The 23489-nt window shown below is 39.1% G+C and overlaps 1 protein-coding gene across 2 annotated transcripts in view; it reads right to left on the bottom strand.

The window, feature by feature from the left end:
• Window positions 1–1356: 1356 nt before the first annotated feature.
• COMMD1 (copper metabolism domain containing 1) overlaps window positions 1357–23489 on the bottom strand; it is a 146009-nt gene continuing 123876 nt past the window's right edge. The window contains exons 3-4 of one of the 2 annotated variants that reach the window (XM_047781985.1): window positions 3608–3746; window positions 1357–1707 (exon numbers count right to left, since the gene is read on the bottom strand). In XM_047781985.1, coding sequence (XP_047637941.1) covers window positions 3639–3746 — 108 coding nt within the window. In that variant the 3' untranslated portion in view covers window positions 1357–1707; window positions 3608–3638. Of the gene's footprint in view, window positions 1708–3531; window positions 3747–23489 lie in introns of those variants that run through there. The other variant, XM_047781984.1, reaches the window with a different exon arrangement.

Genomic DNA, 23489 nt, shown 5'->3' on the forward strand with positions numbered 1-23489 from the left:
TAGGGGTTGAATTGGAGCTATAGCTGCCAGCCTACACCACAGCCACAGCAACGCGGGATCTGAGCCGCGTCTGCAACCTACACCACAGCTCACGGCAACGCCAGATCCTTAACCCACTGAGCAAGGCCAGGGATCAAACCCGAAACCTCATGGTTCCTAATCAGATTCGTTAACCACTGAGCCATGATGGGAACTCCATTTTCCTTTAACTTCTGTCATATACTGTTTTCCAAATTTTCACTCAGGTCTAAAAAAAGAACTTCAGTGATTACTAGCTTGACAAAATGTCAGCTATTTAAGATTTCAGATACTCAATGTCATCCTTCGCTTTTCACTGCCTACTTGTGTCTGAGAAAGAATAAGTTAAACTGAATTTTAAAATGCTGTAATTCTTTTCGAATCATGATAAAAATAAGACTGGGGGAAGAGAGGTTACATAAAGTAAAGAGGAGGCTATAACAATGGAATTTAAGCATTCACTGATGCAGCTGATAGGAACCAGAGCTTCCAAGAAAAGGCAGTCCTGAGAATAAGGCCAAATAAATGCTTTTTATCAACATGAAACTATTAAGTCTGGACTTTCTTTCTGACTTTATTTTGAAAGTAGTGTTTGGCTTGTCTGTACTGTTTCTAAACAGACTGAAGTTACACTACTTACTGCTTAAGCAGGGACAATTTCCATAAGGAATTCAGGCTGAGGATTATTTTTATTTTGCCCCATATTTCCTGAACTCAAAATAAAGCGGTTTTTAACCTAGGATTATAGAGGTAGGAAGCTTGGAGATGTCTGCTTGGACCCATATGCCAGTTTTCTCCTTCCCTAGTCTTCTCTCCATGCGTGCACTATTCCCCAAGGACATGTCCTAGTATAAGTAAGTGCCCCTTGCAAAATTTACAAAAACAGGTTAGTCCCAGAAAATACAAAAACCAGATTAATGTCCAATTATGCAAGAAAGCAAGTGATTTATTCTCATACTTTCTTAGAGGTAATTCAAACTGATACTAACTTTTTGGAGAGGAATTTGTAATGTTTATCAGTCTTAAAACCTGTGCGTTATGTATATCAACCATATTTCAAAAAAAAAATCTGTGTGTTCCACTTCTAGGAATTTATTAAGGAAAGTCAACTCTTCTCCCAGTCCTAGCCTCTCTCTTTTATCTCTGTATATTAGGCTGATGGGTCATTTAACTCTTCTTCTTAGTGTGTTCTATATTTTCACAAAAAACTTTAATAAACATACGTTCCCTTGGTAATCAGAAATAAAAAATCACCAGTAAACATAAGACATACACAAACATACCCTGCCTAAAACAGCTTGCATTCACAAGTGTTTAGTGTCAAATGTGGGGACCACCTTCGGCAGCCAGTTTTGTTTTTTATTATTATTATAAGTCAGTATACATTAATAGTTTTCCCAATGACCTAGGATTTGGGGATATAATAAAAAAGCCCATGTCCACTTTCGTGGCTCTTACTTTCATAGGATGACCTAAATAGAGCTTCGAACCACGACAATGACGTCCTCTCAGACTGTTCCTTCAGGCTTCCACAGACTCTCACTGGGAATGTGACACGATACTAACAAGGTGGCTACAGTTCTTCCTTCCAGTGACACCTGGAATCCCATTATCTGGTGAGATATTCTTTTCCTCCATTTTATAGCAGGAGACATTATCTAAATTCTCCTGCATCACGTGACAGTAGCCCTGGGAACAGAAAGCAAGTTTTAATAGTTCTTTCACCAAACCACACACCTTTTCTGAATCTATTTACCATGCTGTTTCAAGATGTTTTCTGAAGGGTCCACAGGGGCTACATTTAAGACCTTCTGATCATTGTTTGGTAATGGATGGAATGGTTTTAATCAGGGAGGAAGCCAATATTTTCAGCTTGGGTTTTAGAAGAACTCCTAAAATGTTTCCAAACTGATTTAGGAGAAAATGCTTAACAGAAGAGGACTTATTCTTGCCCTAGAATAACTCATTAGAACTGACATATTCTATAATCATAGAACCAAGAGAACTACATTTTTGGGACACATTACATCCAAAAGGCAATTGAAGTTTCTAAATGTTATCAGCGTCAGATGACAAAACCTGTTCAACAAGGATCACAGCCTCAATATACGGGTTGACAGTTCCTCCTCTTAGAATATTATTTATTTATTTATTTATTTATTTTTGTCTTTTTGCCATTTCTTGGGCCACTCCTGAGGCATATGGAGGATCCCAGGCTAGGGGTCAAATTGGAGCTGTAGCCGCTGGCCTACACCAGAGCCACAGCAACACGGGATCCAAACCGTGTCTGCAACCTACACCACAGCTCATGGCAACGCCGGATCGTTAACCCACTGAGCGAGGCCAGGGACCCAACCTGCAACCTCATGGTTCCTAGTCAGATTCATTAACCACTGTGCCACAACGGGAACTCCAGGACCTAGTTTTTTGGGTTTTTTTTGTCTTTTGTCTTTTTGTCTGTTGTTGTTGTTGTTGCTGTTGCTATTTCTTGGGCCGCTCCCGCGGCATATGGAGGTTCCCAGGCTAGGGGTTGAATTGGAGCTGTAGCTGCCGGCCTACGCCAGAGCCGCAGCAACGCAGGATCCCAGCCGCGTCTGCAACCTGCACCACAGCTCACGGCAACGCCGGATCCTTAACCCACTGAGCAAGGGCAGGGACGGAACCCGCAACCTCATGGTTCCTAGTCGGATTCGTTAACCACTGCGCCACGACGGGAACTCCTCCAGGACCTAGTTTTTAACGCTAGTTTTATTGAAGAAAAATTTTTTTCTTTTGTCTTTTTAGGGCCACACCCACGGCATATGGAGGTTCCCAGGCTAGAGGATGGATACTAGTCGGATTTGTTAACCACTGAGCCATGATGGGAACTCCTGAAGAAGTTTTCTTGAAGAGATTTTATTTGATGACTCAGGTAAAATTTTCTGAGGTAAAAGACCTCAAATTACTTCAGAAGACATTTTCCCTTCCCATAATCCTAACTTGAGGTAAGTGAAGGGAGTCTCTTTATGGAGAGGCCAATTTAGTTCTAGGTTTCAGAAAACCAAGTTTCTCAGTAGCTCAGGTCAAACCAGACCTCCCAGATTTAGGCAGAACTAATACAAGTGCCTGAATCAGTTCCAGAAGCATCAGCATCTCATGTCTTACTAAGATCAGTAAATCTCATCTAGGTTAGGCAGGCTCCTCTAGGCCTCATCTTGAGGACACATTTGGTCAGCCTTGTATTTGCATGAGTAAAATGTTTTCTCCCCCTTTTCTAATTCTTACATAAATTCCTAAAATCCTACTCAGGAATAAGATATCATAGCAATGGTTTTTTGAAGATGATTCCACCGCAGTCCTACCGAATGTAAGTCTCTGGGGATAGGGTCCTGAAGGCCTTTTTTTTTTTTTTTTTTTTAATGCTTTTACAAGTGCCTCTGAATGCTGAAGTATAAGAACCTCCATAGTAGATCAAGTGTAAGAGTGAATGAAAGCGAGAGAGAAAGAAATCCCAATAAGCAGAGGCAGGCAAGATTTGAATTTGAGGATTTAATACTGTTGGGAGAACAAGATCAAAAAAAAAAAGTTCCCGGGGAGGGATCCTGAACACCTTTGCTTTACTTCAGCAACTCCATCTTCATCTAGGCTGGCTGCATCAGTATGCTGATACTTTCTTCTACCTCTGAGAGCTTCTTCAGAACTTGGTTGACCTTGACCTCATCAAATTCCAAACACAGAAATTCAGATTCCTAGAAAACATAAAAGGGTATTTTAGGAAAGACCCTCAAGAAAGCCAAGGCTCTGGATCTGGTGTGACACATCTACAAAGGCCCAGGGCCCCTATCCAGCAAGCCTGACTCCGGCCTCAATACCTAAATGATATTTTACCCAGAAAAGCAAATCCACACAATGTCTTAAATAAAACTACTTCTATGAGGTGTTTTATAAATGCTAAAGAGGTATACAAATGCCTGGTGTTCTCTTTAAGAGGTACTTCTTGTCTGCCATCACAGTTGATCCCAAAATAATTTTTTTATCTAAAAATTTTTTTATTTATATTTTCTTACACTTTTTTTTTTCTTTTTACAGCTGCACCTGAGGCATATGTAAGTTCCCAGGCTAGGGGTGGAATCAGAACTGCAGCTGCTGGCCTATGCCACAGCCACGGAAACACCAGATTTGAGCTGCAACTGCAACCTACACTGTAGCTTGTGGCAACACAGTATCCTTAACCAACTGAGGCCAGGGATCAAACCCATATATTCATGGAACTTGACAAAGTTATTAACCAGATAAGCCACAATAGGAACTCCATTTAAACTTCTTAAAAACATTTTATTCAAGTATAGTTGATTTACAATGTTATAATTTCTGCCATACAACTAAGTGATTCCGTTTTTTATACACACACACACACACACACACACACATCCATTCTTTTTCCGTTGGCCAGTCACTCCATATACCGCAGTGTGCATATGCCAGTCCCAAAACCCCAGTCCATCTCCCTCACCCTGTCCCCTCTGGTAACCATAAGTTTGTTTTCAAAGTCTGTAGGTCTGTTTCTGTTCTGCAAATAAGTTCATTCGTATCCTCTTTTTAAGAATCCACATATGTGATATATGTTTGTCTTTCACTGACATTTCATTTACTAGGATAATCTATAGGTCTATCCATGTTGCTGCAAATGGCATTGTTTCGTTTTTATGTCTGAGTAATATTCCATTATAAATATGTACCACATAATAATTTTTTAAGGTAAGTACTTAAATATCGCTGTTTTATAGATGCTGACCCTGGGGCACAGGGAGGTTAACCTATGTCACTAAATCAGAAAAAGGCAAAGTCAGATTATGAATTTCCAGCTCTGGCTAACTCCAAAGTCCATGCTATCTCCATGAGCACCCTGTAGTGTAACAATTGAAGGAGGATTTGGATCGGCTGTGTGTGTGTGTGTTTGCATGGGAATTGTGCTACCTTGGATTTAGCATTTACATCAGAAATTGTGACAATATGTAAAGAAGTTGCTTGGGAAATATCAACTAGATAACTGAAAGATAACCAGATCTTGAAACAGCCTTCAACATTTCTGAGGCCTTTCCACTTGCTGCAAGATTTCCCTCAAACACATTCCTTTCAATCACTGTTATACTCAGTCAATCAACCCCAGATTAGGAAGATTTCAAAGAAAAAGGCCTTTGAAATATGGTAACAGAAATTTCATGTATACTGGACAAATTCTAGGTCCACACTGTCTTGAGAGACAAGGGAGAATTATATGATTCTAAGAGCGAGATCAAGATCCTTAGGAACAATGAACATGTAATTCTACAAAAGTATGAATTCTTAGAGATTACAGAAGTGAACTACCTTGTTTTTTAGGTAATGAAATCAAGGCCCCAGGTATATTACATGACATGCCCACTGCCCCTCTGTTTGTTGATGGCAGAGCCACCAGACCAATGTTCTTTTCTCTGTATTTTCCTCTCTGAACACATGGCATTTCTCACCCCAATCCAAAGTGGCAGGTAAAGGAAGACCTTCAGAGGGAGGGAGGCACTCTGTCATCAGCTAGAAGAAACTTCAGGATTTGATTCTATAAAAGTACCTTTGCTGTTGGTGAGCTGCTGTGCTGAGTCTATACTGATGGCGCTGACCATCCTCCAGGAGAAATAAGTACAGAGGAAAGAAGGAGCCTCTCAGATGAGAGTCTTCCAAAGGGAGGAAAGGCAGCTTTCCTGGCATTTTCCTCAAACATGTATTTAAATAGGAAAGGGGTATTGTCTCATATGCAAACTTAAAACTGCCGGTTTTTATTTAGTTGAAAGCAAAAACCAATTTTTGAAAAAAGAAAGAAGCTCTTCGTGTTTCAGCTATAGGAAGGGTTATCTTCTTTCAGAAAGAAGAACAAATGTATGGAAAATTAGGCATTTCACTTGTCTAAATTAAGAATAGGTCTCAACAAATAACAAGTGCAGGAGGGGCTGTGGAGAAAAGAGAACCCTCCTGCACTGTTGGTGGGAATGTAAACTGGTACAGCCACTATGGAGAACAGTTTGGAGATACCTTAGAAATCTATACATAGAACTTCCATATGACCCCGCAATCCCACTCTTGGGCATCTATCCGGACAAAACTCTACTTAAAAGAGACACATGCACCTGCATATTCATTGAAGCACTATTCACAATAGCCAGGACATGGAAACAACCCAAATGTCCATCGACAGATGATTGGATTTGGAAGATGTGGTATATATACACAATGGAATACTACTCAGCCATAAAAAAGAATGACATAATGCCATTTGCAGCAACATGGATGGAACTAGAGAATCTCATACTGAGTGAAATAAGCCAGAAAGACAAAGACAAATACCAGATGATATCACTTATAACTGGAATCTAATATCCAGCACAAATGAACATCTCCTCAGAAAAGAAAATCATGGACTTGGAGAAGAGACTTGAGGCTGCCTGATGGGAGGGGGAGGGAGTGGGAGGGATCGGGAGCTTGGGCTTATCAGACACAACTTAGAATAGATTTACAAGGAGATCCTGCTGAATAGCATTGAGAACTTTGTCTAGATACTCATGTTGCAACAGAACAAAGGGTGGGGAAAAAAAAAGTAATTGTGGAGTTCCCGTCGTGGCGCAGTGGTTAACGAATCCAACTAGGAACCATGAGGTTGCGGGTTCCGTCCCTGCCCTTGCTCAGTGGGTTAACGATCCGGCGTTGCCGTGAGCTGTGGTGTAGGTTGCAGACGGGGCTCGGATCCCGAGTTGCTGTGGCTCTGGCGTAGGCTGGTGGCTGCAGCTCTGATTCGACACTTAGCCTGGGAACCTCCATATGCCGCGGGAGCGGCCCAAGAAATGGCAAAAAGACAAAAAAAAAATGTAATTGTAACGTATACATGTAAGGATAACTTGATCCCCTTGCTGTACAGTGGGAAAATAAGAAAAAAAAAAAAAAAGAATAGGTTTCAGATTTGAAAGTCTCTTGTTCTTCATTCAGTTTTATTGAGATCTTTACCCTCACTTGAAAACATTTAAAAATATTTGGCCTTTGAAACAATGGTCTAGAAACTAATAATTACCAGAGTCTAACATATATATTTAGGAAATTGGCAGAAAAGATGATGTAACCCATGTCTCACCTCCATGAGATAAAGTCATTTACAGTAATAAATCACCTGGTTTTCCAAGTATATGGGAAGAGATTATCAAGGACAATGTTCGTAGAGATACGAATACCTGAGAAAGTTTAATTAGTAGCCAGGATCTTTTCTGACTAAAAGTTATTAATTTGTAATAAGTTTCAGTATTCAAATTATTGTCAATTGAATCTCTAAGTATTAATGAAACAGTTTATTGTTAAGGGAAATCAAATATCAGAGAGAAAAAGCAGGCTAAACAGAGGCCAAAGTTAGACAAATATTTTCAATGCATTCCAACCTTCACCTCTCTCCTGGAAACAACGCACACTAACAGTCTTAAAAAGACACATATAACCACATATGACTCTTGAAGAAACAGTTTACCTGAAACTCTATTATCACAGCCTAGCTTCAAACTAGTTATGCTATCAAAATACTTTATCAGGAATTCAGGAACTTTTTTTGTTGGTCTTTTTGTCTTTTTAGGGCCGCATCCACGGCATATGGAACTTCCCATGCTAGGGGTCCAAACAGAGCTGTAGCTGCCAGCCTACACCACAGCTCACGGCAACGCCAGATCTTTAACCCACTGAGCGAGGCCAGGGATCAAACCTGCATCCTCATAGATGCTAGTCAGATTCATTTCCACTGAGCCATGACGGGAACTCCAGGAATTCAGGAATTTTTAAGCTGGGTCTTAACACCTGGAGCTTTGTTCAAAATTTGCATTTGGCTGGGGTACCCCACAGAAAGTACATCTAATGCACTTGAAAATATCTTTAGAAATGCAGGTGATGCTTTTCAAGGCAGAAGCAGAAAGTACAAGAACATTATGAAACACTTGATTTTTTTTCCTCAAAGTCATCCATCTTGATCTGGGCCTAACTGGTCATAATAGTGAGAGAAGACTAAATTCCTGTAAGTATCTGAGTCAAGAGTTAGAACGTACTTCTTAGTAGAATGTAAACACAGCATGGGGTAGAGCCAGAAAATGGTTACTAGGTAAATAAGCAGGCACATCATTAAAAATATATACTTTCTGGACTTCTTGCTATGGTGCAGTAGGTTAAAGATCTTGTGTTGCTGCTGTGGCACAGTTTGCAGCTGAAGCTCAGATTTGATCCCTTGTCTAAGAATTCCCATATGCTGTGAGTGAGACAGGGAAAAAAAAAAGTATGTACTTTGTGATCACATTGAGTATGGCAGTGTATTAAACTCAGGGGTTTAAGAACTATTCCAAAATAGAAAATAAAGCAAAGGCAAAATATTCAAACATTCTCTCCAAGTGCAAAAGTCAAAAAGTGATAAAATCTTAAGAAATCTTTGAGAGGCCAACTTCTCTGAAGACAACAACAAAAAAAAACCAAGCAAGCTTTTTTTTTTTTTTTTTTTGGTCTTTCTTTGGTCTTTTCAGGGCCGCACCCTCAGCATATGCAGTTTCCCAGGCTAGGGGTCTAATCAGCGCTATAGCCACCTGCCTATGCCAGTGCCACAGCAATGCCATATCCGAGCCATGTCTGCGACCTACACCACAGCTCACGGTAACGCTGGATCATTAACCCACTGAGCAAGGCCAGGGATCGAACCTGAAACCTTATGGTTCCGAGTTGTATTCATTTCTGCTGCTCCATGATGGGAACTCCCAAGCAAGCTTTTAATGACTTCTAGAGAAGGACATCTTACATATTTCTAAGGAACTCCTTTCCCATGTAACTACTCTAACATTCTTCAGGAAACTTACTTACCAAACCAAAATCTTCAATATTTTAGCTTAAATTCATTTCCCAATAGCGTCAGAAGAGTATAACTGTTTATTAGTTTGAAGGCTATTACTAAGCAAGTGTTTGGTTTCTTCATCAACACACTAAGTAACCTCTTTGAGTATAATGTTCATTTTAATGTCATCTTTATCCAGGCCCATAAGCACACCCTGAACAATTCTTTGGCAAAACAATATTATAGTGACAAAATGCCAAAAATAAAAAATAAAAAGGACTATGACTTATTACCTAAGTGGAACCATTTAGAATAATTGTTATATGAGACAAAATATAAATTTTTTGCTTTATTTATTTATTTTGGTTTTTAGGGCTGTACCTGTGGTATATGGAGGTTTCCAGGCTAGGGGTCCAATCGGAGCCACACCAGATCTGAGCCACATCTGTCACCTATACCACAGCTCACAACGCCAGATCCTTAACCCACTGATCAAGGCCAAGGATTTGAACCTGCAATCTCGTGGTTCCTAGTCAGATTTGTTTCCACGGTGCCACGATGGGAACTCCCTTTTTTTGCTTTTTAAGAGCCACACCTGCAACATATGGAAGTTCCCAGGCTAGGGGTTGAATCAGAGCTGCAGCTGCCATCCTACACCACAGCCACAGCTACGCAGGATCCAAACCACATATGCAAACTATACCATAGCTCACAGCAAGGTTGGATCTTTAACCCACTGAGTGAGGCCAGGGATTTGAACCTGCAGTCTCGTGGTTCCTAGTCAGACTCGTTTCCACTGCGCCACGATGGGAAATCCCTTTTTTTGCTTTTTAAGGGCCACAACTTATGGCGGAAGCATATGGAAGTTCCCAGGCTAGGGGTTGAATCAGAGCTGCAGCTGCCATCCTACACCACAGCCACAGCTACGCAGGATCCAAACCACATATGCGACCTACACCGTAGCTCACAGCAGGGTTGGATCCTTAACCCACTGAGCGAGGCCAGGGATTGCAACTGCATCCTCATGGATACTAGTTGGGTTCTTAACCCACTGAAACACAATGGGAACTCCCCAAATAGAAATCTTATAGCCTATCTACTATATTATTTCCCATGCAAAGTTTCCACAAAACTTTACCCCCAATTCACTGGTCATATTTAGCATGGTAGTACAACTTTGGCAAATTCTAACATGTTATGGTCTCTTTAAAAAATGCTAAAGTTGGGGGATGAAGGGTGAAATTGGGAAAGAGTGTCTGAGGATCCTGCTAAGCAATACTGACCTCAGAAGGCCACATATAGGTGGTCAGTTTTCATAATGCTCATTCCTCTAATTTTTCTTTTAGTTTCATTTATTGACACAAAGGGACTCTTGGCTAAACAGAAACTTTTAGCTATGAGGCCTGACCTTCTGTTTGGGCTGTCCTTTTCCTTAACTTAAACTAACCCTCTGAGCTGCAGCTCTGCCACTCTGTCTCTTCTGTGTTTGGCAACTGGAAAGAGAAAGAGAATATACAGCAAAGACCAACATTGTCAATGGCTTCTTCTTTTTTTTAATTTCTTAACTGAAGTATAGTTGATTTACAATGTGTTTGTTTCAGGTGTAGAGAAAAGTGATTCAGTTACACATATACACACAGTCTTTTTCAGATTATTTTCCCTTATAGGTTATTATATTGACTACAGTTCCCTGTGCTATACAGTAGGTCCTTGCTGGTTGTTTTATATATAGTAGTGTGTATATGTTAATCCCAAACTTATTTATTCTTCAGTCCTCAATCCCCTTTGGTAACCATAAGTTTGTTTTCTACATATGTGGGTCTGTTTCTATTTTGCATATAAGTTCATTTGGATCTTTTTTTTTAAAAGATTCCATATGTAAGCTATATCATATGATATTTGTCTCTCACTGTCTGATTTACTTCACTTAATCTGATATTCTCTAGGTCCATCCATGTTGCTGCAAATGGCATTATTTCATTCTTTTTTGGCAGTGGCTTCTTGAAGGTCAATTATATAATAAATAAGGTACCCAAGAGCTTCGAACACTGCCCACCAGATTAGTTCAAAATAACTCCATAAGTAAATCTGTGTTCACCACTCATTCCCATTCTTTCTGCACCTTTCTCAGAATTATATTGATACTGCTCCCTAACTCCTTCAGGAGACCTTGAAATAGCTTCTCTGTAGCAAAGCAGCTTGCAAATTACTTCATAAGGAACCATTTACCCAAAATTAAAATTTTATAGTTTCCTGAAAACTGTGCTGATTATTTTCCATGTGTCCTTTCATAGCCATTTGCCACCCTTCTCCACCTTGTTCCAAGTCCTCTAAGACCATGTCACTCCCTTGTTCTCTGGCTTACAGTTGGGTTCTAACAAGAGAAGAGAGAGGTCAGGGTATATTTTCCCCTACTCCCAACTCATTCTTCTCTGCCATTTCCAGTATTTTCTACATGAGGTTGTAATTTCTTTATTTCCTATTTTACTTTCTGGTCTCAATCACTATATCAGTATAAACATAAAGATGAGTTTTTTCAGATTGGGAAAGTACATAATCACCAAATACAAACTCCAAAGATGAGCAGAGTATGAATTTTTATCATGCCTAAGTTGGTAGGAAGGCTGCCCTCCAAGTGATAAATAACAGGATGAATTAGAACCAATATTTAATTTTCTATTATTATTTGAATTATATTTCTATTATTATTTGACCTTGCTCAGTGGGTTAAGGATTTGGCATTGCCATAAGCTGAGAAGATGTGGCTAAGATCTGGCATTATTGTGGCTATGGTGTAGGCCTGCAGTTGCAACTCTGATTCAACCCCTAGGCTGGGAACTTCCATATACCACGGGTGCAGCCCTAGTAAGAAAAAATAAAATAAAATAAAGTAAAATCTTGTATAATAGCAATTTGATATTAAAAAGGAAAAAAAAACAAGAGTAACAACAGCAGCAACAACTGTGGAAAATAACATTTCATTAAGAATTTGCATCAAAGGTCTTAGCTGGAAAAAATCTAGAGCCATGACTTAGAAGAAAACTGGTTATGCCTGTCCTGCCAATGCATGGTCAAAAGGAACACATATTTTGGCCTAGGCAATCTGACTTATTTCTCAAAGGGAGAAAATAGTTTTGATCTTGCAAGAATGAACGGTTCTTTCATTGGCTGAATTCTATACTGCTAAACCAAGACTGTCATTTTTCTTTTTCCCCTAAAGATTTCAAAGCAACCTCACCTATATCTGCTCCCTAACAGTGTATAGTGAAAGGTAAAGGTATCATCAATTTTCATTTTGCCACTAAAAGCAAAAGAAAACCAGACACTAGCCCCATGTATATGAAGCCCAGAATTTCCAGATCCTGATTCAACTTGTTGCCCACTAACACCCACATATGACTTTCAATTTGGAGACTCAAATCTAAAAGTTTTGAACAGAGGATAATGGGAACTAATTAGAAATGCCTGATTCTGTGCTGATTTATATAAGCCCCAAGAACTTAAGCATTTAGTATTTTAGAAACACAAAACAAAGGAAAATAAAATGGAGCCAAATTACATAAGCACTAGAAGCTCAATCAATTAGATTATTGGCTGATTTCTACAAAGCACTGCTCTACTTCATTTCACAACTTTTCATTTTCAGCAGGATTTAATACTTAGCTGTTAAGATTTTCGTATTTCGAAAAATTGTGGCTAAAAAATATTTGTGTAAAAAACTATTTTTAGGTGCTCTGGTTTGATCTTCAGGAAATCATACAGGATTTTTGGCTAAGTAGAACTAGTTCCCATGCAACAATGGACAAAGAACCAGAGGAACAATTGCTGCACAGCTGAAAAGGCAAATCATACTGAAGGAAGAAGAAATTTCACTTAAATCTGAGAGAAACCAAGTGATAAAACTCATCAGCACATAAGAAACGGAATGTTGCTAATTTTAAATCGAAGTTCAAATTGGGGCCCCTAATCATTCCCGAGGAGGTACATTCCAGAGCAAACTCATTTGCAAACAGCTTTGACAAACAAACTAAAATATATTTACATGAAAGAAAATAGAGAAGATTAAAAAAAAAAAAAACAAAACTTGGCCAGAGTAGCTTGTTTAGGCAACACCATCAGTTGGGCAGGAACAAAGTATGCAATGGCACTTGCTTCCTAAGGGGATCCTGAAAACCTACAGACTAAGACGGGGGGAACACCTGAATACATTCAATGAAAAGACAGGAGTGTGGCAATGAATGACAAACTCCTCGTCAGGGGAGGAAGACATAAGGGTACTAATCAAACCAACTGGGGTTGCTGATTTTCTGAAAGTAGAAAACAGTGCCATTGCTCAACCAATAGCACCCCCTACCTATTTCCAACTTTCTCAGTGTAGTTTCCTTTAAGTCATTCATGAAGCACAATTAAGCAGAAATAGACATAGTTAGAAAGCAGCATTTCTCTTGGCCCTTCTTTAGAGGAAGCAAAAAAGGCTATGTAAGGAGGGCAAAGGATGAAATGACTGAGGATAACAGGACTTTTGAATACAGAAACTGCTGATTTGGAGAGAAAAGTTTTGTTTTATTTTGTTTCATTTTTGTCTTTTTAGGGCTATGCCCTCAGCATGTGGAGGTTCCCAGGCTAGGGGTCAAATCAGAGCTGTAGCTGCTGGCCTACACCACAGCCACAGCAACATGGGATCTGAGCCACATCTGTGACCTACGCCACAGCTCATGGCAATACACCACTAAGCGAGGCCAGAGATCAAACCCTCGTCCTCATGGATACTAGTCAGGTTTCTTACCACTGAGCCACTTTGGGAAATCCAAGAAAAGGTTTTGGGTTTTTTTTGGGGGGGAGGTCAAGTTTGTAGAGAATGGGAATTAATTTTGCTGGGTTTCCAGTTAACTCCAAATATATTCTGAGGCACTGGAGGTTGGAACTTTCACTTTAACATGTGAATCTGCAGGGAACACAATTCAGTTCATAAGAATCCTCAGTGCTTGGAGGGTACTGTGTTATCAAGTATCCCCTAAGGATTTGTGATTGATGATGATAATGATGATCTCACACATGAGTCCAGGCTTGCTGTTCATACTGTGCAGAAAAGAATTTCGAACATTCCAGGTTCTTAACCTGGTGGCCACAGTGGGACCTCCTAGCTTATATAGTTTAGTGCAAACTTCTGGAGGTGACAGAGAGAGAGAAGATTGCATCTTTATTGCCCTAGGCTTGAATTCTGACATCACTTTGGTTGCTGGGGCCTTTGTTCACATAAAGTAACCTTCCTTCACATTAACATGGTGTTTTGCAGTTTAGAAAGCCTGTTCATATGCACAACCTACCTTATTTGATTCTTAGAATGGCACTATAACTAGGAAGAGACCAGGCCAGAAGTAAGGTACTTTGAACAACTGCAGAAGTGACAGACATTGTCCACCAGACCCCAAATCAGATCTTTTCAGTTATATTCAGCAGGAAGACTTCATTGGATAACGCAACAGATTCTATAGGCTTGGATATACTTCTGATCCAATTTATGCAGGAAAAGAAAGTAAGGCCTCATTTATCTAATATTGCTCACAGTTCTAGAAACCAGCATTAAACGTTCACTCCTTTGTAAATGACAGAATAGGTAGTCAGGTCCTAATTGCTGAAAAAAGATAATTTCTTACATTAATCACCATTCATTCAGCAGGCTTTGGAGGTAGTGGAGGGAACAGAAAAGTTTGAGGGGGATGCACTGAATCCTGGGGGAAAATGAAATGCCTAAAAAACGAAATGCTTCAATTAAAGAGAAGTCAGCCTGGAAGGCAGGCATAGGAGAGACTGTAGGGAGAGTGTGACAAATCTGAAAACATTAGCAAATTCAGGGGGATTCAAAAGTTACACTAATGATAATATATTAATAGCAATGGCTAACATTTGTCAAAAACATACAAAACGCCAGGCATAACACTGACTTCTTTACATGTATCATTTCACAGTGGTGAGGAGAATTTTATCCCATTTTACAGATGGGGAAAAACGAGCGATTTGTTTAAGGTTATGCAGGTAATAAGTTGCAGAGCCACTTTTAAACCCAGGTCTGTTTGGCTTCAAAGTCCAAGCACAATCACTTCACAATCCTGACTCACATTCATATATAATAACATAAACATCATTATTAACAGTCACTAAATACCCACATGTGAAAGTTATTCTGTGATTAAGTTAACTTTAACAAAGACTCAAAGTTGAATGCTAACAGCATGATAACCCAAAGTTAATATGCAGAGACACCTATTACAAGGTACTAAGTTCTTATTCTGAGGCAAGACACCTTTTATTCCCTCTGTGTGTGTGTGGCGGTTCTGCACGGGGCGGGGGCGGCGGGGAAGGCAGGGAGGATTCGGGTATATATATATATAGCTACTTGTCCCATCACCAGGAGCTGGAGTCAACATTTACTTTTGTTGTTCTACTGACTAATATGTGGACTCCTCCCAGATCACAGTCAGTAGAACCAAAATACCTGCTTAATCTTACGGTTCTTTCCATCTAAATTAGAAGGAATTCCCAATTCTGCCTTATTATCTCACCCAGATACACCAAATTATTCCTCTTGACAGAAATCACATCAGCATTGATAGGCACTTTCTTTTTTCTTTTCTTTTTCTTTTTTTTTTTTGCTGTATATGGCTGCACTTGCAGCATATGGAGGTTCCCAAGCTAGGGGTCTAATCAAGAGCTACAGCTGCAGGCCTACACCACAGCCACAGCAACGCCAGATCCGAGCTGCATCTGCAACCTATACCACAGCTCATGGCAACGCCGGATCCTTAACCCACTGAGCAAGGCCAGGGATCATACCTGCAACCTTATGGCTCCTGGTCGGATTTGTTAACCACTGAGCCACGAAAGGAACTCCTGATAGGCACTTTCAGAAGACAAAAAGATAAATATGATCACTTTGCATTATATACAAATATCAAATCACTGTGTTGTACATCTGAAACTGACATATGTCAGTTCTATCAGTTTTTTTTCGCAAAAGGAAAGAGAATGAAAAAGTATTGGAAAAAAGATAACTATGTTAAATTATGAGTTTAAACCTTTAACATCACTAATATTTGGTCCACATCTATTCTCTGGTCAAGCCCAGGATAAACAGGACTGCACAGAGTGAAGGAAAAGAATGCCCTCGATAACGCCCAAAACAGCATATTTCACTCATAAGTAATCAAGGCTTGACTGATACCCACCTAAAACAGAGAGAAAGTGCAGGCAGCATACATACTGTTACAAATAAAAACAAACAAACATAAATAATTAGTAAAAAATAAATAATGCTTACTCTACCTTGTAGTCTACTCTTCTGTTAAAAACACACATTTATCACTTTATCCAAGATTTTATCAATAAGCCAGAAATAGGAATTCCTATTGTGGCTCAATAGATTAAGAACCCAATGTTGATTACATCATAAAAACAATCCCTACAAATAAAAGTCCAGGACCAGATGGCTTCACAGGTGAATTCTAGCAAACATACAAAGAGGAACTGGTGCCCATCCTCCTTAAATTTTTTCAAGAAGTTGAAGAAGGAACACTCCCAAAGACATTCTATGATGCCACCATCACCCTAATTCCAAAACCAAAGATACCACCAAAAAAGAAAACTATCAGCCAATATCTTTGACAAATATAGATGCAAAAATTCTCAACAAAATTTTAGCCAACCGAATCCAACAACATATCAAAAAGATCGTACACCATGACCAGGTGGGATTCATCCCAGGTTCACAAGGATGGTTCAACATACGCAAATCAATCAACGTCATACACCACATTAACAAAAGAAAAGTCAAAAACCATATGATCATCTCGATAGATGTGCAGAAAAAGAATTTGACAAAGTCCAACACCCATTTATAATAAAAACTCTCACCAAAGTGGGTATAGAGGGAACATTCCTTAACATAAAGCCATTTATGACAAACCCACAGCAAATATAATACTCAGTGGAGAAAAGTTGAAAGCCTTCCCACTAAAATCTGGAACAAGACAGGGATGAGCACTCTCACCACTGCTATTCAACATAGTATTGGAAGTCCCAGCCACAGCAATCAGAAAAACAAAAGAAATAAAAGGCATCCAGGAGTTCCCATTATGGCTCGGTGGTTACCGAATCTGACTAGGAACCATGAGGTTGGAGGTTCTATCCCTGACCTTGATCAGTGGGTTAAGGATCTGGCGTTGCCATGAGCTGTGGTGTAGGTCACAGACGAGGCTTGGATCCCACGTTGCTGCGGCTGTGGTGTAGGTTGGCAGCTATAGCTCCCATTAGACCCCTAGCCTGGGAACCTCCATATGCCGCAGGTGTGGCCCTAAAAAATACAAAAACATAAATAAATACATAAATAAAATAAATAAAAGGCATTCAAATAGGAAGAGAAGAGATAAAACTGTCACTGTATGAAGATGACAGGATACTATACATAGAAAACCCTAAGGACCCAACCCAAAAACTACTTGAACTGATCAACAAATTTAGCAAAGTAGCAGGATGTAAGATTAACATTCAGAAATCAGTCACATTTCTTTATACTAACAATGAAATATTAGAAAAGGAATACAAAAATACAATATCTTTTAAAATTACACCCCAAAAAATCAAATACCTGGGAATAAACCTGACCAAGGAGGTGAAAGACTTATATGCTGAGAAATATAAAACATTAATCAAGGAAATTAAAGACGTAAAGAAATGGAAAGATATTCCATGTTCATGGATTGGAAAAATTAACATTGCAAAAATGGTCATACTACCAAAGCAATCTACAGATTCAATGCAATCCTTATCAAATTACCTGACATTTTTCACAGAACTAAAACTAAGAATCCAAAAATTTATATGAAACAACAAAAAACCTAGGATTGCCAGAGCAATCCTGAGAAACAAAAACCAAGCAGGAGGCATAACTCTTCCAGACTTCAAGAACTATTACAAAGCCACAGTCACCAAGACAGTGTGGTACTGGTACCCAAACAGACAGACCGACCAATGGAACAGAACAGAGAACCCAGAAATAAACCCTGATACCTATGGTCAATTAATCTTTGACAAAGGAGGCAAGAACATAAAATGGGAAAAAGACAGTCTTTTCAGCAAGAATTGCTGGGAAACCTGGACAGCTGCATGCAAAGCAATGAAACTAGAACACACCCTCACACCATGCACAAAAATAAACTCAAAATGGCTTAAAGACTTAAATATAAGACAAGACACCATCAAACTCCTGGAAGAAAACATAGGCAAAACATTCTCTGATATCAACCTTATGAATAGTTTCTCAGGTCAGTTTCCCAAAGCAGCAGAAATAAAAGCAAAAAAATAAACCAATGGGACCCCATCAAACTGACAAGCTTTTGCACAGCAAAAGAAACCAAAAGACAACCTACAGAATGGAAGAAAATAGTTTCAAATGATGCAACTGACAAGGGCTTAATCTCTAGAATATACAAGCAACATATATAACTCAACAGTAAAAACGCCAACAACCCAATGGAAAAATGGGCAAAGGACCTGAATAGACATTTCTCCAAGGAAGATATACAGATGGTCAATAAGCACATGAAAAAATGCTCAACATTCCTGATCTTTACAGAAATGCAGATCAAAACTACCATGTCAGGATGGCCATGATTAATAAGTCCACAAATAAGTGCTGGAGGGGTTATGGAGAAAAGGGAACCCCTCCTGCACTGCTGGTGGGAATGTAAGCTGGTACAGCCACTATGGAGAACAGTTTGGAGATACCTTAGAATTCTATACATAGAACTACCATATGATCCAGCAATCCTACTCTTGGACATATATCTGGACAAAACTTTTCCTTAAAAAAGACACATGCACCCACATGTTCATTGCAGCTCTATTCACAGTAGCCAAGAGCTTGAAACAACCCAAATGTCCATCGATATATGATTGGATTAGGAGGATGTGGTATATATACACAATGGAATACTACTCAGCCATAAAAAATGAAATAATGCCATTTGCAGCAACACGGGTGGAACTAGAGACTCTCATACCAAGTGAAATAAGTCAGAAAGAAAAAAAAATACTATATGATATCACTCATATCTGGTATTTAATATACAGCACAAATGAACCTTTCTACAGAAAAGAAAATCACAGACTTGGAGAATAGACTTGTGGTTGCCTGGGGGGAGGGGGAGAGAGTGGGAGGGATTGGGAGCTTGGGGTTAACGGATGAAAACTGTTGCTCTTGGAATGGATTTATAATGAGATCCTGCTGTGTAGCACTGAGAACTATGTCTAGATACTTACAACGCAGCACGACCATGGGAGAAAAAATTATGTATACATCTATGTATAATTGGGTCCCCATGCTGTACAGTGGGGAAAAAAAGTGTGTTGGGGGAAATGACAATAAAAAATAAATTAAAAAAATAAAATAAAAATAAAAAATAACCCCCCCCACACACAAAAAGGACCCAGTGTTGTCTCTGTGAGGATGTGAGTTCAATCCATGGCCTTGTTCAGTGGGTTAAGTATCTTAAGTATCCAGCATTGCTATAAATTGTGGCGTATGTCACAGATGCAGCTTGCATCCCTTGTTGCTGTGGCGTAGGCCTCAGTGGCAGCTCCAATTTGACCTCTAGCCCAGGAACTTCTATATGCCACAGGTGTGTCTGTGAAAAAAAAAAAAAAAAAAAGCCAGAAATATGAACTATGTAAGAGGGGTCAAAGAAATGGGAGAAAAATATATTACTGAAAACAACTAATTATTTTGAAGGAAAGAGAAGTATTCCCCCGAAGGCAGTATAAGAAAAACATCTTGACAGTATGACTTATGTTTCCTCTATCACGTAACAGTCTATGCTTATTTCCTCAATTTGGTTTGGCAAGTTCTTTGCCAATGGAGGAAGCATGAACAGAATATGGTCCTCATCTCCTGGCCTCAGCTGTGTTTTGAAGTTTCTGAAGAATTTCAGCCACATTTACAGAATATAAGGCATTTGAATTTTTTCATTACATCATTTCAAGTATACAAAAACTAGGACAAAAGTCTGACTCTCGTATACTCTTTCCCCAGAGTCACCATTTGTTAAATTCAATTATTTACACTTTTCCACAATGGCTTTGTCATTCTCTCTCTCTCACAAGCACTTGAGAATAAGTAGGGGATATCATGGCCCTTTTATCCCTAAAAATTTTAGTCTGTATTTCTCAAAGATAAGACATTTTCTTATAAAGTCATGGTTATACAATATTGATAAATGCTAGTATCTAACCCAGTCTATATTCAAATTTTATCATATACCTCAATAATGTCCTCTATAAAGTTTTTTTTTTTCCTGCTCCCAAGTCAAACTTACAATCACACACTGATTGCATTTAGATGTCATGCATCTCTAGTCTCCTTTAATCTAGAACAGTTTCTCAGTCAACTTGTCTTGTTTTGTTTTTTCTTTTCTTTTTTTTTCCTGGCTGCCTTATGGCACATGGAGTTCCTGGGCCAAGGATCAGATCAACCTATGCGGCAACTACAGCAATGCTGGATCTGGATCCTTAACCCACTGTGCCAGCTGGGGGATGGAACATGTGAGCCAGCGCTCTAGAGACGCCACCAATCCTGTTGTGCCACAGCAGGAATTCCTTTCTCCTTTCTCTTTCTTTTCTTTTCTTTCTTTTTTTTTTCATTTTCCTTTCTCTTTCTTTCTTCTTCTTTTTTTTTTTTTTTTTTTTTTTTTTTTCCCCCGCTTTCTAGGGCTGAACCCATGGCATATGGAAGTTCCCAGGGTTGGGGTAGAATTGGAGCTGTAGCTGCTGGCCTACACCACAGCCAAGGGATCCAAGTCACCTCCACAACCTACACCACAGCTCACAACAATGCTGGATCCTTAACTCACTGAGCAAGGCCAGGGATCGTACCTGCATCCTCATGGATACTAGTCAGGCTCCTTACCTCTGAGCCATGATGGAAACTTCCAGGAACTCCTTTCTTATGTTTCCTGATCCTAACATTTTTGAAAAATATAAGCTAGTTATTTCATAGAATGTCAATATGAGTTTGTCTCATGCTTCCTCATGACGAGATTCTATGCATAGTGAATGCCTATCTATTTGCTAGTTCCTATCGCCAATGATTAGTGAACATGGATTCTAAAGTTATACAAGCCTAAATTCAAACCTAAATTAAAACTCTACTACTTTCAAGTTATGTGGCTGGCTAAGTTTTAGTTTCCTAATCTGTAAAATGATGATTTTAACCATTTAATGGATAAGGAAATTGCTATGAAGATTTAACGAGATAATGCATCCAAAGCAACTTAACAGTTTGGGGTGGTGCAAGTCAACTGTATTTTACACTTCTCTGGTTTTATCACAGTATCTCATACCCAGTAAAAACTAAAGTAATACTGGTTGATTAAGCAGCATTGCTACTGACTATAGGCTAGAGCTGCCACGAATGTGAACTTGTTTAGGGGACTGCTAATGAATACCATGACTAAAAGCAGGGTCAGGAGCTCAGGTGCAAAGTCTATCCTTCCTATCACTCCTAAGGAAAAAGAGAATACCCAAATCAAGCAATTTTCTTAGTCAAATTGAGAGAGAATTTTAATATTCAACAATAACAAAAAAAAATCAGGAAGTCCACAATTAAGATGCCATTCCTACTTCATTTCCATAATTCCCTTGCCCATAGCCAGAGGGCAATCGAGCTTGTGTACAGAACATTTCCAATGTAAGATAATCGCATACCTTCTTTTACAAGACACCAATAAAATTATTCTATTTATGTTAAATACTCCTTTATGTCAGAGATTAAAACCAAACCAAACAAAAACAAAAACAAAAAAAGAGGACTATAGTAGTAGGATGTCCCTTTGTGGTGCAGCAGGTTAAGGATCCAGCATTGCAGCAACTGTGGTGCAGGTTCAATCCCTGGCCCAGAAACTTCTACATGCCATGGGTAAGGCAAAAAAAAAAGGGGGGGGGGAAGAAAGGAAGAAAAGGGATTATAGTAATTGAACCAATTCTTCAAAGTACAGAAATAAAAACTCACTTTTGAGATTTGAAATCTAATTTAATTAGTATTTTTCTATGTTACTAATTCAAATGTACATCATTTTCTACCCCCTACCCTCTGTCAATTAGAACTTCAAATGAAAGTCAAATGATCCCTAGAGGGAAAAGAAATAAAATAAAATGAAACAAACAAGAAAATGCCTGTGTCCCACATTTCAAACTATGAAAAGGGGCCTCCAGCAAAGCAAATGGAAAATTTTGTTCTTATCACTATGCCGAAATGAGGGTTTACATCTGTAGTCTGAAAAAACAAAAGAAAATTTTAATGCAAAGCCTTCACCTTCATCAATGAAGAGAAAAAAACACAAGAGTATGAACATTAAGATAGAACTTCCAATAATTCTGTCATTTATAAGACAGAGGCCCTAAGTCTGACTGCCTTCAAGAAATACTTAGAATATTATTATTATTATTATTATTATTGCTTTTTGTTAGGGCTGCAACCGTGGCATATGGAAGTTCCCAGGCTAGGGGTTGAATCAGAGCTGTAGGCACTGGCCTACACCACAGCAATGTTAGATCTGAGCTGCATCTGCAACCTACACTACAGCTCACGGCAACACAAGATCCTTAACCCATTGAGCAAGGCCAAGGATCGAACCTGCATCCTCATGGATCCTAGTCAGATTAGTGTCCGATGGGCCATGAAGGGAACTCCCAAGAAACACTTAGATTAAAATGAACTGTTTTAGGAGTTCCCTGGTGGCTCAGTGGGTTATGGATCTGGCATTGTCACTGCTGTGGTATGGGTTTGATCCCTGGCCCAGGGAACTTCTGCATGCTGCAGTCACAGCCAAAAAAAATGCACTGTTTTAGAAACTGTAATTCTCAACTGGCGGTTAAGTCTAAATATATGACAAGGATGATACTATACCCTAAAGGCCACTATTAGCCTCCGTTCTTTAGGATACAATGGCTCATAATTGGAAATTTAAAGAAGGTAATATATACTTCTGTGAACATCTTTAAATTCAGGGAGAAAAACTCTTCTCAGCTCACTCCACTGCATCATTCATTAAGATCTCTCACTTAATACTATGCTGAAAAGCTCAGTATACATTTTGAAGGTTAGGGTTAGAGAGGAGTATGTAAGGAGTATCCTGCCATTTTATATGTAGTTTCCCTCTCCCTCTATAGGAAGAAATGAGCCCTCTCCACCATTATACATGGATCCCAAAGAAATATTATGGAGAGAAAAACAATCAGTTTGAGAGTTAGACAATTTGGATTTAGATATGGCTCCACTACTAACAGCTGTGTGACCATGGGAAAGTCATTTGAGTTTTAGTTTCCAAATCTAGAAAATAGAAAAATAAATCCATCTTATAGGACTGTTATATAAAGACTAAATAAGATAGCACATGTGCAAGTACCCAGCACTGTTTTACATGAAACAGACTCTCAATAATTAGTCTCTCTTTCTTCCCTGTTACATACATCCTGTTCCCTGATACTTTAAAAGGATTTCTGCTGAATACTTGAACTACAGCTCTGTTTTCTTCAGAACAGGCACACCTGGCTCTTAATGGTGACAAAA

The sequence above is a fragment of the Phacochoerus africanus genome, chromosome 5 (assembly GCF_016906955.1).
Source record: "Phacochoerus africanus isolate WHEZ1 chromosome 5, ROS_Pafr_v1, whole genome shotgun sequence".
Taxonomy (NCBI): Eukaryota; Metazoa; Chordata; class Mammalia; order Artiodactyla; family Suidae; genus Phacochoerus; species Phacochoerus africanus.